Here is a 15,866-nt window from a genome sequence, read left to right as displayed (position 1 = left end):
ATGTATTAAGAACTAATATCACAAATAAATTTTGAAAAGAATAATTGGATCTACCAAATTTTGGCGTACCCGATCTTCCCTCCTCCGATCCCACAGAAAAAATTGATTTGATATTTTGTATTGTGTTTATTTGTTAAGGAAAATTTTGATTTTTTTAAAATTTATTTAAGAAAATTTTCCGTTGGTTTGATCTTCCAGCACAAGAATAGAATCATAAAAAAAATAGTTAAAGGAGGATGCATTTTTGCTCAATCACAATTCACAAGCCCAATGGAATATACATGTTTTAATTCGTTGCAATAAAAGGGAAAAAAATAGTTTTATACAAGTATTTGATCTTTATAAAATGTCAGCTTTTGGTTTTAGATTTTATAATTTTTTTGCTTAAATAAAAATTTAGATTAACATATATAATCGATACAAAAATTGGTGTATATAGAACATCTTAAAAAAAATCCTATAACAAAAGATACTTTACATTTCTACAAACATTAATCCGTCAATGCATAAATATGCATGGTTCTAAATTTTAAGTATGATCCCGTTAAGAATTTTTTTCCACATTAATATAAAAAATAAAAAGAAATTATACTTACATCACTTTTTAGTATATTATCAAGGATAAATATTTTTTATTGTATTAAATACAATTTTTTATTCCTTATTAATTATTTTAATATAAAAATTGATAATATAAAATTATGTGTATAACATTCTTTTAAAATAAAATTAAAATTAAGCCTAAGGATGATGGACCACTTCGTTGTGACATGGGAGGTAAACAAATAGAGAGGGAGGAACACTGATAAGTGATAACATAGTAATGGATGCCAGGCCACAGCATCCCAAGCTTCAGTGAGATACACAACAAAAAAGTACATATTTTAATGCTGAATAGAATATACATTAAATGTTGGGAACTTGAATGACCTGTAATGAAGAAATTTAGTAACTGCCAAACCAATAGAAAAAGCTTAAACAATACCTTACAATACTAGTTGGGCTAACCGCTTGAGTAGAGGAAAATGATCTTCATATTCATATTCATTTTAGTATACATTGAATTATATGTTGATCTTTATAAATTTTAATGAATTAAAATAGTCCATATCAGTAATAAATAAAGGTGTTTGATACGGTACGATGATAAATTTATACGTACCGATACGTTTAAAATATGGACAAGTAGTAACAAGTTACGTGAAATTTATTTTTCACATCAGTATTTATTTTTTTTTTAAATATATATTATATCACCATTTTTACTAATACACCTCTTTAATTAAATAAAAATAAATTTTTTTTTATTTAATTTTATAAAAAGTCTTAAACATTTTTATTTTATTTGATTAAACAAAAATACCCTTTTAAATTAATCAAATTTTAGAATTCAATTAATCCTAATTTTATAGTTTCTATTAATTTAAACAACAAAACAAAAACATATAAAAAAAACAAAAAATCAATCGTTCTTCATCTTTTTCAATTCCCCTAATCATTCGTGTCCCTCTCTAAAGCAAAGCAAAACATATCAAAAAAACAAAAAATCAATCGTTCTTCATCTTCTCCAATTTCCCTAATCATTCGTGCCCCTCTCTGAAGCAAAACAGTGAAAATTTCAAACCAAAACGGCAAAACCCTAACCCTAAATTCTTTGCCGCCGGTGTCCCAGGCTCAGCACTTCCGCTTCTTCCTCTTGGAAGTACCGAATATCATCTGAAAAAGTAAGAACATCAACTTTGCTCTAAGAACCTGTGTCTGATAAATAAACATTCATCTTCATCTTATTGGTTGCGAGTTCTACGACTTTAGCGAAAAAGATAACTTTATAGTGAGGAGATGTCCAAGGTTCAAAGACAAGAACTGGATTAAAAAAATTTGGATGAAATTCATAGCCAAATTGGTCTATACGAATACAATGACCTGTTGATGGATTGCTTATATAAAAATAACTGCATCTTCGGAGAAGCCTCTTAGATTCCGCATCGTAGAGGCCATTGTATTGGAGTACTATCCCAGAGTAGTAGACCATTGCATGATTGACAAATACAATAGTAAAGTAGTCTATCGAACTCATTATGAACATGGAGGTAGGTGAATTTAGGGCTAGAATTTTGCCGTTTTAATTTGGGACTTTTACTGCCTTTCTTTAGAGGGAGGAGGGGGGACAAATGATTAGGGGAATTAGAAAAGATGAAGAACGATTGATTTTTTATTTTTTTTATATGTTTTGCTTTGTTTCAGAGGGGGCACGAATGATGAGGGGAATTGGAGAAAATGAAGAACGATTGATTTTTGTTTTTTTTATATGTTTTTGTTTTGTTGTTTAAATTAATTGAAACTATAAAATTAGGATTAATTAAATTCTAAAATTTGATTAATTTAAAAGGATATTTTTGTCTAATCAAATAAAGTAAGGATATTTAAGATTTTTTATAAAATTAAATAAAAAATATATTTTTATTTTTATTTAATTAAAAGGATGTATTAGTAAAAATGGTGATATAATATATATTTAAAAAAAAATTAAATACTAATGTGAAAAATAAATTCCACGTGACTTGTTACTACTTATCCATATTTTAAACGTATCAGTATGTATGAATTTATTATCGTACCGTAGCAAACACCATAAATAAAAGCCTATTTTTTCTAATAAACGAGTAATTGGACTCGTTAATAAACTAATTTAACCGACATTATCTATGGAAATTATTTTAACATTAAAATTTAGAATAAAATATATACGTTTTTTATTCTTAACATTTATAATTTTTTTTTAAAAAATATTCTTAACATTTAGTTTCGTTTAATTTTAATTTTTACAATTTCGATTTATGCTAAAATTTTTCTTAAATGTTAATTCTATGTAAAATATTAAGAATAAAATTAAAAACTTTTAAGGTAGTTTGGACACAAATAAAAATATAAACGTAAAAAACAAAAAATAAACTTAAATCTAAAATTTATTATTATTAAAATGAGTTAAATTTAATTTTTGAAATTGACAAATTTTAACTGCGTATATTATATCTTTGAAATTGATAAAAATATATTAGGTTAGTTTTAATGGTGAAATAAGTCATTTAATAAGAAAAGGAACTGAGAAATTAATATAGTGTATTTCTGTGACTAAATTTTTTAAATGATTTTTTAGATTTATCATTTTTATTATTTTAGTCTCTCAAATTTAAAATTATCTATATTAGCATCTGAGATTTAATTTAGAATATCATTATACTTTTTTTTTAGTATAAACTAAGTGTTGAATTGGTTCTGATTTGTCACACTGGACACATAATTAAATAGCGTTATTTTATTTTATTTTGGTATTTAAATACGGCCAAAATGAAAAGAAAAAGAAGAATTTATATGATGTATAGATTATTATATTTTCTTTTGTTCTCCAAAACAATTGTTTTTATCTTTTCTAAAAGCTAAAACAAAAATACGCTATTTAGCCATGTGTCTAATATGACAAATCAGAATAAGTTCAATATTTTATTCATTAACTCAAAGTTAAAAAGAATATAGGGATTTATAGTACTTAAAATTGGATCTTGAGGATCAATATAAAAAATTTTAAATCTAAAAAACTAAAAAATAAAAATCGTGAACCTGAGTTACCACTATAAAATTTAGTTGTTTGTCGATATTAAAATATAATTGGTAGAGTTAGAATCTTTAAAACTATTTTAAAGTGTGCTGCCAACATGAGAGAATATGACGAACAGCTTTAGTGTTTAATCAATACAATTCACGCTTGAATATAGAAGATTAAGGTGAACCTTAACAAGAAAAATAATGTCCCTGCAAATAAAAAAAAAAAATTTGAGGTTTCCTTCATTGTTCATGATAAGTGATAACACTCGGACACAACTTGGTATCATGCCCATGGAGGATCAGAAAGAGAAACCATAGTGAAACAGAAAATAGCTACACAGTTTTTTCTGCTGAAGATGATGGCAAAACCAGTTTCCAATTCCAATTCCCACTCACACCTAATTCCATTACTCATTTTGATCCTGTTCTTTTCCACCATCTTCCATCTCTCAGAGCAGTTACAATTTTCTCAGACCCAAACACTTCAAAACTTCCAGAACCTTCTCGGCTACCCCCAAGAACTTTTAACCCTCAACACCAACACAGACTTCTGCAACATTGAACCAACCCCACACTTCACACTCGTTTGCTATGAAGAAAATCTCACACAGCTGCATGTTGTTGGCAACGGTTTCAGTCCCAACGCATTGCCACAGAACTTCTCATCAGAAACACTATTCGCCACACTCGCCACACTCTCAAGCTTAAAAGTCCTCAGTCTCGTTTCTCTTGGTCTCTGGGGTCCAATACCTCAAACCATTTCTCAGTTATCTTCTCTTGAAATACTCAACATAAGTTCAAACCATTTCAGTGGTGTTGTTCCGTCACAGATTTCACTTCTCAAGAACCTTCAATCACTGGTTCTTGATAACAACCTTTTAGAAGGCGTTATTCCAAGCGAAATAGGGACTCTTCAAGGCTTGGCTGTGCTTAGTATGAAGAACAATTCGCTCAGTGGAACCGTTCCAGATTCAGTTAGAACATTACAAACACTGCGAGTTTTGGATTTGTCAAATAACAAAATCTCAGGGGATTTACCTAGCCTTCGCCATCTGTCGAACCTTCAAGATCTTAACCTGGAGAACAACAAATTCGGGCCTCATTTTCCATCTCTTCCAACTAAATTGGTTTCGCTTGTTCTAAAGAATAACAGCTTTAAGCTTGGTCTTCCTTCGGGTTTAGTCACTTTCTACCAGCTTCAGAAACTCGACGTTTCGCTTAACGGTTTCGTTGGGCCGTTCTTACCTGCGTTGTTATCTCTTCCTTCTCTTAATTACCTTGATGCTTCCTCAAACAAGTTCACCGGAATGCTGTTCAAGAACGACACGTGTAATGATGAGCTTGTTTTCGTGAACTTGTCTTCGAATCTGTTGAGAGGGGAACTTCCCACATGTTTGAAACCGGTCGTTCTATACGCCGGGAATTGTTTATCGAACGACGACGGCCGGAATCAGAACCCTGCCAGCTTCTGCAGCAACGAGGCTATTGCTGTTAAAATCATGCCTCCTCAAGAGAATCACAAGAGGACAACCGGAAAAACGGTTCTCGTGTCCAGTATGGGAGGGATAGTTGGTGGAGCATTGATTGTTGGAGTGGTTATTTTGGTAGTTAGCCGGGTTCATAAGAAGGGTAGTGTTGTAAAAACACCTGTGAAACCGACCTTGGAGATCGTTATCAGCCAGGCGAAAAAGGAAGAGGAAGACGAAGACAAAGAGGAAGAAGAAAAGGAAACGGAAAAGGAAGGCATGGTAGCTGCTTCTTCAAGATCCTTGTCCATATCCGTGTTGCAGCGGATCATGAAAAGGGTGCCGGATAAGGGCGCTGTGGAGTCGTTTACAAGGTCCATGAAGGAGCATGTCATGAACAGAATGCATAACAAAAATGGTGTGAGGACAAGTACAAGGTCTATAATAGAACATGCATCTTCAGTGAACACTGCAAAGCTGCTCACAGATGCAAGTAAATCCACAAATCCTTTCAATTCTTTCTTGCTGTATAAGTTTAACACACAACAAAATAGGATTATTAATTATTGTTATATTTTTTATTTTTTTTAAACTTTTGGTTGATTAGAGGAGGAGTAAACCACAATTTTAGCCCCACAAAAAGCAATGAATCTGACAATTTGTCTCTCAAAAGAAAGCTCTTGGTCCCTAGAGATAAAAAATGTTTGACAAAATCCCAAAAATGCCTCTGTTTTTGCCTAAATTTTGGGAAATTTTATCGAACATTATCGTCTTTTGAAGATCAAATGAGTATTTATTTGTTTTAAGGGTTAAATTGTTAGTGTCATAATCTTTCGGGAGCTTAGTGTTTTATTCTTAGAGAAGATTAAAAGGGTCTTTTGAGAGGGTGTTTGTCTATCAGGTTGTAGTTGCTGAAGAAGATTCAAATAAGTGACAAACATTGTGCTGAAATGCATATAACATATCTAATAAACAAGAAAATTATGAAATTTCATTAAGAATTTCGTATTGTATTGTTCCTTGTCAACAGGGTATATATCAGAAACAATGAAGATGGGAGCCAGCTTTCCAGCTTACAGAACCTTTGCTTTGGATGAACTGAAGGAAGCTACAAATAATTTTGATGCATCAAGTTTCGTTAGTGAGGGTCCACATGGCCAGGTATGCAATTGTGCTATATTACATATGAGAAGTTGAGAACATATATTCCAGAATTCTTTCTCGATGTTTCTTTTCTGCTGTTATTGGATAAAATTCTCTATTTAAAATGCTAGTTTTGTTGATCAAGTTTGTGACATCAAACAAAATTTTAAGTAACTTTGAATATGATGCTCAGATATATAAGGGGGTGCTCTCCGATGGAATGCCTATTACAATCAGAGGATTGAAAATGCGAAAGAGACATAGCCCTCAAAATTACATGCACCACATTGAGTTGATTTCGAAACTTCGGCATTCACACTTGATCAGTGCTCTTGGTCATTCATTTGAATGCAACCAGGATGATTCAAGCGTCAGCACTATATTCCTCATATTTGAGTTTGTTCCAAACAAGAGTTTAAGGAGTTATGTGTCTGGTAAGTTTATTTTTCAATCACAATTTCCCTTCTACTGTCCTTGTGTACCTGAATTCAAGCTAAGAAACGCTGACATACCAACCTACTAAGGTGTGTCCGACAATGCATCTGAGTATTTAATCGATGATTATTGTTATTATTATTATAACTATTATTATTCATTCAAATTTATTAGTTGTCTATGTCTTGCTATTTTCAAATATTTGGTGTCTCCGTATCTGTATCCGTTTCTGTATCTCGTCAAGATTAATTGTCTGAGTTTCACAGAAGCAAAGTACTTTTGAAACTCATGTAACATAAATTAGTGCCAGCAGGATCTCCTAGTGAAAAGCTTTCTTGGACGCAGAGGATATTAGCTGCGATTGGAGTGGTAAAAGGCATTCAATTCTTGCACACAGGGATAGTGCCTGGACTATATTCCAATAATCTGAAGATAACTGATGTTCTTTTGGATAACAATCTTAATGTTAAAATAAGCAGTTATAATCTGCCACTCTCTGCAGAAACTAGAAGACTGGTAAGTGGATGAAATCTGTTTATATGCTTCTAATCGTAAGTATTTACTCTTCGCTCGTTCTGATTTTCTAAGAAAAACTGTTTGCTTCTGAACTTTCAGGTCACCAATGGACCTTACCCTGGATTAAAAGGAAACTTCCAAGAAAGGTAAAAGAAAATATTAGTTCTGATATCCTTATAGCATAATCCTTCTGTCTACAAAGAAAATATTAGTAATTCATCTAAACTGTCTAATTGCCAAGTAGAATACTGAAACTTGTCTTATGTTATATGTTAAATTGAAACGGCAGTTATTGTGAACAAGAAGTAGTAGGATCATTTGATATTCAGTAATTCAGTCTTACATAAGGGACCCCTTGATGATTGTCTAATGTCTATAAATGTTTTAGATTTTTTTTTCTTGCCAACATAGTTGAGGGTGAACACTGAATAAGTGATTTCCTTTTGCAGGATAATGGATGCAGACAAGAATGATGTCTATGATATTGGGGTAATCTTGCTTGAAACCATTTTGGGTCGACCATTGATGTTCCACAATGAAGTTGGCACTCTCAAAGATCTTGTGAGTCAATAAGAAATTACATATAATTTTGTCAGTAATCATTGAACAGTAAGAAACATAGTGCAACTTAGATATTACTCATTCTTCAGTTTATTACTTACTCTCACTCTTATATTTATATATTGATCCAATAATGTATCAAAGGTTAACAGTGAGAGATAAAAAGGAAATGGGAAGTGTAGAACATACAATAGGACTAACAAACACCAAGGGAAACTACCATTTTTACTCCCAAAATATTTCAACTCAGACAAAATAGCCTCTAAAATTAAAGAGGCACCCGTTGACTGTGGTCCTCCAAAGATCAAGAAAACTTAAGAAACATCACTAAACCTGGTATATATAGCAATTAACAGTAGCATTTTCTGTCATGAAACTACTCTCAAAAGTTTATAGAAAAGGCACATGAATGGTTATATCTCTGACACGTCTTCCTTAAGTAAGAGCTTCTTCTTTGGGTTTGTTTGAATTTTTGCATAGGCCTTCTTTTCTTTTCTTTTTTTTTTATTTGCTTTATGTTAACCCTTTTTTTTTTTCTCATTTTTTGGATTCACCAAAGATTATCTTTAGGTCATAGAAGCTCTCATCTTTTTACTAAACTTCACATATGTAGTAATTAAACAGTAGATTCTTAATTCAGGGCCGTTTCTTCTAACTTGAATCTATCTAGTGCCAAAATGAGAGTTTATCCATACCATATAATTCTGACATGACACGTGGTTTTTATGCAGTTACAAGTAAGCATAAAAACTGATGATATAGCAAGGAGGAGTATTGTTGACCCAGCAGTTCACAAGGAATGCTCAAATGAATCATTAATGACAATGATGGAGATTTGTGTAAGGTGCCTCTCCAATGATCCTACTGAAAGGCCTTCTGTGGATGATGTTCTCTGGAATCTGCATTTCGCTGTGCAAGTTCAGAATTCTTGGAGGAGAGACTCTAATGATCAGAGAGGCTCACCCGCATCATCATCCTCCCATGAGACAAGAGTTGTATGAATATGAAGAAGTCCTCCATGGAACTTATAGAGGAATGTGTTTGCTACCATGTATGTACAAAAGTTTGATCATATACAGATTGGATGAGCTTGATTATCAGTTTTTAAATTATTGTTAGTTCAACTTTCATTGTCAGATTTCACTCAACTCGTGATCCTAAGATCTTTTTTTTGGCCTCCTTTTTATTCATTTATTCTACCATTTTTGTTTTGTTACCGGATAATTCTCTCAATGCAGAAAGGCAAGTCAAATTTGATTTGGGTTTATCTTTTTTGGGGATTTCAACCGTTTTTATGAACACATTCTAAGTAGATATATAGAATAACAAGTCAACAAACTCTTACTTCTCTTACCCCAAAAGGGAATAACCCAACCTACTTGAGGAACTTTCGATCTATTAGTTTATGCAATGTTTATAAGGTTATTTCCAAGGTTTTGGTTAATAAATTAAGACCATTTCAATTTAGGACCATTGGTTTTGTTAGAAACAAGAGAGTAATATGAAGAATGTATTATTGAGTGTGTCGAGAATGGTACAATGTACAAGGGTATATATAGGTGTTAGAAGAATAAAACAATAAAAGTACAAAATTTTACAACAAATATACAGATATACTATATAAATATAAATGATATAACTGATCTAAATTGATCCTAATTATCCTAATTATACTCTAACATCCCCCTCAAACTCAAGTGGGAGCTAAAGATACTATCTTGAGTTTGGATACTAGAGTCCGAAAACGAGTAGGATGATGAACTTTCGTGAAGATATCAGCAGTCTGATCCAGAGTCCCAATAGCTATGAGATAAACATTATCAATAAGGAAACGTTGCTGGACAAAATGACAATCAATCTCCATGTATTTGGTGCATTTATGAAAGACATCATTATAAGCAATCTGAATAGCACTTGTCACAATAAACATCTGTTAGGGACGATTGAGAGGCACCCAAATCATCGAGAAGCCAACGAATCGAGACAACCTCAGCAGTGGTGTCAGCAAGAGCATAGTATTCAGCTTCAATGCTTGATCTAGCAGTGAACGTTTGTTTCTTGGCTCGCCAGGAAATGAGAGTCACCAAGAAACATACAATAACCAGTAGTAGAATGAGGATAAGTGGGATCACCAGCCCAATCAGCATCTGAGTACGCCTGAAGGGATAAAGATGAGTGGACAGAAAAATGAAGAACATGAAACAGAGTACACTTGATGTAACGAAGAATGCGAAGAACGGAAGCATAGTGAGTAGTACGGGAAGCTAACAAAAACTGGCTAAGAACATGAACTGGATAGGCGATGTCTGGTCGTGTGACAGTCAGGTAGAAAAGACCTCTAACTAACTATTGATAAAGAGTAGTGTTCCGAGGGTTACCTGAAACCGAAGGTCGATCTCGGATGAGATCTGCGGTGGTGGCCGGAGCTGATGTGTCCGACTTGTTGGACTTGGGGGTGCTGCTGTTCCTTCGTCACCGGAGGGTGGTGGTACCTGCAAGAGACTCCGATGCTTAAGTTAGCATGGGCTTTAAGCAGGTTTTTAGTAGAATCAGAGTATGAGTGATACTTGGGTGCTCCAGTGTATTTATAGTAGTGTGGGATGACCTTTCTAGATAAGATAAGTTAGTTATCTTATCTTATCTTTAAGTGAGGTCATTTTATCTCTAAGGGGAACCGCCTCTATCTTTCTAGGCTTTAGTTGCCTTTAGATTGGGCCATGTCCCTTAGTTTGGGCCTATTTGGACCCTCGTGGCGATTTGGCCGAACTCTTATAAAGAAGAGGTCGGGGAAGCTGACATGAAGAGGTCGGTTGCTTTGTCTTCGATCTCCCTAGGTCGGATAGCTCGACCCAGGGTATGAACAAGTAGGATTATCTAAAACAGTACCATCTATAGGAGTAAACCGAACATTAGGCTCAAGAGGAGTAGACTCAGTGCGACTATCTATAATTCCTGCTCGAGCAAGAAAATCAGAAGCATACTTAGCTTGAGAGAGATAGATGCCGTCATTTGAGGAAACGACTTCAAGGCCAAGGAAATAACTGGGAGAACTAAGATCTTTCATCTCAAAAGTGTGGTGAAGGGATAAGGGATGCTTTAAGATCAGAGATACCATCAACATTGTCTCTAGTAATGATCATGTCATCAACATATAAAAGTAGAACAAACCCACGTTCATTTTTACGAATAAAGAGAGCATTCTCATGAGGACTACAAGTATAACCAAGATTGCATAGGGTGGTGCTGAACTTTTCAAACCATTCACGAGGAGCTTGCTTAAGATCATAAAGTGCTTTACGAAGGAGACAAACTTTGCTAGAAGGTCAAGGATATCCGGAGGGTGGTTTCATATAGAACTTCTTTTTCAGATCCCTATTAAGAAATGCATTCTTTATATCCATTTGACTAAAAGACCATTTTTTGGCTGCAACAATGGCAAGAAGAGTGCGAACAGATGTGAGACGAGCAACAGGAGTAAAAGTCTCTTCATAATCAATACCATACTCTTGCGTACATCCTTGAGCAACAAATCATGCCTTATAACGGTCAATAGAACCATCAGAGTGAGTCTTAATCTTGTATACCCATATACTATCCACAATTTCATTATCAGAAGGAGGATCCACTAAGTCCTAAATGTGTGCTTTTTCAAGTGCCTGGATTTTTTTCTTGCATTTCTTGCTGCCAATTTAGATTTATGGAGGCCTCTCAGAAAGACTTAGGTTCATGATGATAAAAAATATTAGAAAAAAAATGATAATCAAGATGAGGAGGTAGATTTCTTACCCTAGAAGAACGAATAGATGGAGGAGGCAGGACAGAAGGAGCAGGATCATTGTCAGGTCTGGAATCATCGGAAAATAGAGATGAAGAGGGAAAAAGAGTAGGAGGCTCGAGAGGTTGACTTGAGATAGAACCTGTAGAATCATTACTAGAAAAAAGATCAACATGGGGGTTAGTGAAAAACGATGACTGAGTAGAAGGAATGGACTCAAATGAGGAGAACGTAGAAAACATGTGATGCTTCCAGAATACAACATGATGAGCTATACAAATACATCTAGAAAGATGATCCCAACAACTGTAACCCTTGTGTTTAGTGCCATAACCAAGGAAACAACACATGCAAGTCCAAGGTTCAAGTTTATTATGTTCACGAGGTTGAAGAAGAACAAAATAGACATAACAAAAAACTCAAAGAGAATTGTAATCTGGAGAAGTATGATAAAGACGTTCAAAGGGAGTAATGTTACTAAGGACAGAAGAAGGGAGTCTATTGATAGTGTAACACCCTACCACACGGAGCCTTATGCTTAAGTCATAAGACAGAGGTGGCGAGGTATTACAACCTCTAAGAAATAAAATTAGTAATTGTAGTATTGTGAAAGATGTTTATAAGTAGAGTCTTTGAAGAAAAAAAAAGGGTAAAACAAAATCGTAACTCGAAAAGTGCAACACTCCGAGCGATAACGTAACGAAATGACATAAGATAGGCTAACGCGAAACCATAAACAAAAGAGTGCCAAAGATACGAATATCAAAACTCAAGTCTTGGTTTGCGAAGATAACCAGTCCGAGTATAAAAGTATACTTATATAAATATAAACATAGAGTAAGAAACCCAAGGGAAACCCCAAGGACAAGCTAACAAAACCTATTCTCCAACCACAACCTCTAAGAGGAGTCAAAACAGTATATATATACATTATTTAGTGGAGATAATAATTATCTATATAAAACCAAAATAAAGTCCCAAGAACAAGGATCTTCGCTAAATCCAGAAGTTTCCAGCATGCCTCAGCGAGTAGCCTCACGACCTGCATTTGAAAACCACAAAATCCGCATGGGTGAGAATCGGAGGTTCTCAGTATGGTAACTGTACCCACATATCTAACATGTAATGTCTTGGGAAATCCGAAGGCAATCCTAGAACTTCCACCAGATAAATCAAAGCTTATAAATAGACTAATCCATAAACGACAACTGACTAAAGATATTCAGTCTAACTAACATTCCCCTTTCCAAATCCTGCAAACCTCCCAACCACCAGCAGTAATATAATATGACAAACACAATTATATCAGACAAAGAGATATACAAATAGGAAACAGATATGGCATTTATACAATTAACAGGTAATATGCAGTCAATTAGGCAATTCTAAACAATTCACATAATATGCATATGATTAGGGGTGTAAGTTACCGAACCAAACCGAAATTTACCGCAAAACCGAACCGAAATTTACAACAACTGAATAAAAACCGAAAAAAATCGGTTTTTTTGGTTTTTTTCCAAAGTAAACTGATCGGTTCGGTTCGGTTTTCGGTTGGCTCAGCAGAAACCGAACCGAACCGAACCGAACCGTAGAAATGGTTTAGTTATACATTAAAATGGAAATTTTAGACTTAACAAATGTGTTTGTTTTATGTTTAGTTGTTGGAATGAGTTGAAATTGTGTTGAATTTGAATGTAATGTAATATTATTTCAGTTTATTGATTGTTTTGAACATCATTTTACTAAGATTAATTTTCTATTAATTAGAATTTAAAAACCGAAAAAACCGACCGAACCAAACTGCTTTTGGTTCGGTTCGGTTTGGTTCGGTTGTTGCGCAAACAGCAAACCGATTGGTTGGTATTATATAAAAACCGAATAAATCGGTTCGGTTGGTTTTTGGTCTAAAACCGAACCAAACCGAACCGATAACACCCCTACATATGATGTATGCCTGTCCTAATAGCTGATGAGTCTCACCTATCAGTTATAAAGCCAACCCGACAAGTCTTGGTAGCTAACCATTGGACTGTCCCTCTGTCATGCATCCCCAACTCGAGTTATACTCAATCATAAATCATAATTCATATCCAACACCCTCACTGGTGTATATTCACGGGGGCGAGCTCATCCGGAACTTTCACAGTGTTCGGCCATACTTACGACATAGGGTCAGCAGAGTATCGAGTCTCCACCAGGAGTACATGGTGGCTAGCCACTGCTTTCTCCCAGGGAAACTCGTATCTCAGATAGTGGAAGTGCAACAATCACATTTCATTCAATATGCATATATGCAATCATACTCAGCCATAATTCATAATAGCTCAGCCATAACTCGACAATATATCAGCCATTCGACTCATAATATAATCCATAACCAGCCACTTCATTAACAAATACAGCCCTTCGGCTCATGGCATATAAAGCACTTCCACCACCATCCTCTGTATCTCATACAATGATCTTTGATCATTATTAATCAATAATTCTCTCCTTTCTTCATTCACAAGTTATCACATTTCCTAGCCTTTTCCCATTGCTAGGCTTATCATAATGATTTAAGACATAAGGGGTGAGATCGAAGGCTTAGAAGTCTGAAATTTGGCTTTGAAAACTCAAAAATCAACTTTGGGATGAAATCAGGCTCACGCGTGCACGTCGCCCACGCGCACGCGTGGATGGGAGAAAATCAAGTGACGCCTATACGTCAGCCACGCGTACGCATGGGTGCATTTTGTACCCCAAGCACAAAACCAGCACAACTCTCGGGAATTTTGGCTGGGCAACTGATTTAGCTCATCAACGCGTATGTGTGGGCCACGCGCACGCGTGGGTAGTGAATATTTGAAAACGACGCGTGTGCATCGGTCACACCTACGCGGGGGAGTGCGTTCTACCAAAAATTTTACTAAGTTAAAAAGCTACAGAATTCACAGTTTCAAATCCCAATCTTTCGACGGGCATAACTTCTTCGTTTCAAATCATTTTTTCACCCGTTCTTCGAACGGAATAGACATCCCGGATCCAATTTCATTTCTAAATAAGTTTGGTACAAAACGGGGATCCGGAGTCCAAGATATGCTCCGTCAAAGTATGCCCAAAAATCACATTTTCATACAAAACACAAAGTGCCATTTTCAAAACAACCAATTCCAACCCTTTGTAAAATCAACCAAAACATACCAAAAATCAACTTCAATCCTCCTTAACTCATACATTAACATTTTCATCAAATCATAACCCACCAATCCATCATTTTAACCAATCTCAACCAAGTAAATCAACTTCAAGCACAATATCATATTATACATATTTTCTCATCCCAATTCCCAATAATACCATTTCCAATCAACCATCAATACCCACAATCAAGATTACCCTCACCATAAATATGGCTTCACCCACAATTCAACCTCAATCAATCATTAATCATATATCAAAATATGCATATCTCTCATGCATCACACTATCAATACATCAATATTCATAATCACATACTTAACCACATAATTTATCTCAACCATTCAATAACATCAACCATTCAAAATCTATCTTTTAGGGTCTCTAGCCTAAGTTTTCACACCACATTACATTTTAGTTACAGGAAATCGAGACCATACTTTAGCTGATTTTCCCGCTTAACCCGGAGCACTTCCAAATCACTTTTCCACAAGCTCTCAAGGTCTTAACACCTCCAAGAACAGATTTTTATCACACCAAAGCCCTTTTCAAACTTTCCAAAACCACAATCAAGCTTCAATATTCACATACACACTACTTAAGCCACAATTATCATATTCAAACACAATAACTCAACACCTGATGAGCGGATAATTTATACGCTTTTTGGCATTGTTTTTAGTATATTTTAGTTAGTTTTTATTATGTTTTTACTAGTTTTTATTCAAAAATCACATTCCTGGACTTCACTATGAGTTTGTGTATTTTTCTGTGATTTCAGGTATTTTCTGGCTGAAATTGAGGGACCTGAGCAAAAATCTGATTTAGAGGCCGAAGAAAGACTGTAGATGCTGTTGGATTTTGACCCTTCTGAACTCGAAATAGATTTTCTCGAGCTACAGAAGCCCAATTGACGCTCTCTTAATTGCGTTGAAAAGTAGACATCTTGGGCTTTCCATCAATATATAATAGTCCATACTTTGCCCGAGTTTTGATGACGTAAACTGGCGTTTTAACGCCAACTTTCTACCCTATTCTGGCGTTAAACGCCAGAACTGGCATGAAAGCTGGAGTTAAACGCCCAAACTGGCACAAAAGCTGGCGTTTAACTCCAAGAAAAGTCTCTACATGTGAAAGATTCAATGCTCTGCCCAAGCACACACCAAGTGGGCCCCGGAAGTGGA

The 15,866-nt window shown here is 34.8% G+C and overlaps 1 protein-coding gene across 3 annotated transcripts; it reads left to right on the top strand.

The window, feature by feature from the left end:
- Positions 1–3,662: 3,662 nt before the first annotated feature.
- On the top strand, positions 3,663–8,903 carry LOC112772653 (probable inactive leucine-rich repeat receptor-like protein kinase At3g03770). Of its 3 annotated transcripts, none has more exons than XM_025817622.3 (7): positions 3,663–5,562; positions 6,100–6,230; positions 6,406–6,646; positions 6,961–7,163; positions 7,263–7,309; positions 7,613–7,724; positions 8,456–8,903. In XM_025817622.3, the coding sequence occupies exons 1-7, from the start codon at positions 3,960–3,962 to the stop codon at positions 8,723–8,725; spliced, it is 2,607 nt and encodes an 868-aa protein (XP_025673407.1). In that variant the 5' UTR covers positions 3,663–3,959; the 3' UTR covers positions 8,726–8,903. The 3 variants fall into 3 exon arrangements, with proteins under 3 accessions (XP_025673407.1, XP_025673406.1, XP_025673405.1); XM_025817621.3 differs by having other exon boundaries at positions 6,958–7,163; XM_025817620.3 differs by having other exon boundaries at positions 6,952–7,163.
- Positions 8,904–15,866: the final 6,963 nt, after the last annotated feature.

Source organism: Arachis hypogaea, chromosome 18 (genome assembly GCF_003086295.3).
Source record: "Arachis hypogaea cultivar Tifrunner chromosome 18, arahy.Tifrunner.gnm2.J5K5, whole genome shotgun sequence".
In the NCBI taxonomy this organism is placed as follows: domain Eukaryota; kingdom Viridiplantae; phylum Streptophyta; class Magnoliopsida; order Fabales; family Fabaceae; genus Arachis; species Arachis hypogaea.
Note: the sequence above shows the minus strand (reverse complement) of the source record. Positions and strands in the feature narration are given on the sequence as shown.

Excerpts from the sequence above, each read along its gene's own strand:
- LOC112772653 (XM_025817620.3), top strand. The coding sequence starts at position 3,960 with ATGATGGCAAAACCAGTTTCCAATTCCAATTCCCACTCACACCTAATT. Across the intron at positions 6,647-6,951 it reads TTTAAGGAGTTATGTGTCTG|TGCCAGCAGGATCTCCTAGT; the intron begins GTAAGTTTATTT and ends AACATAAATTAG. Across the intron at positions 7,725-8,455 it reads TTGGCACTCTCAAAGATCTT|TTACAAGTAAGCATAAAAAC; the intron begins GTGAGTCAATAA and ends GTTTTTATGCAG.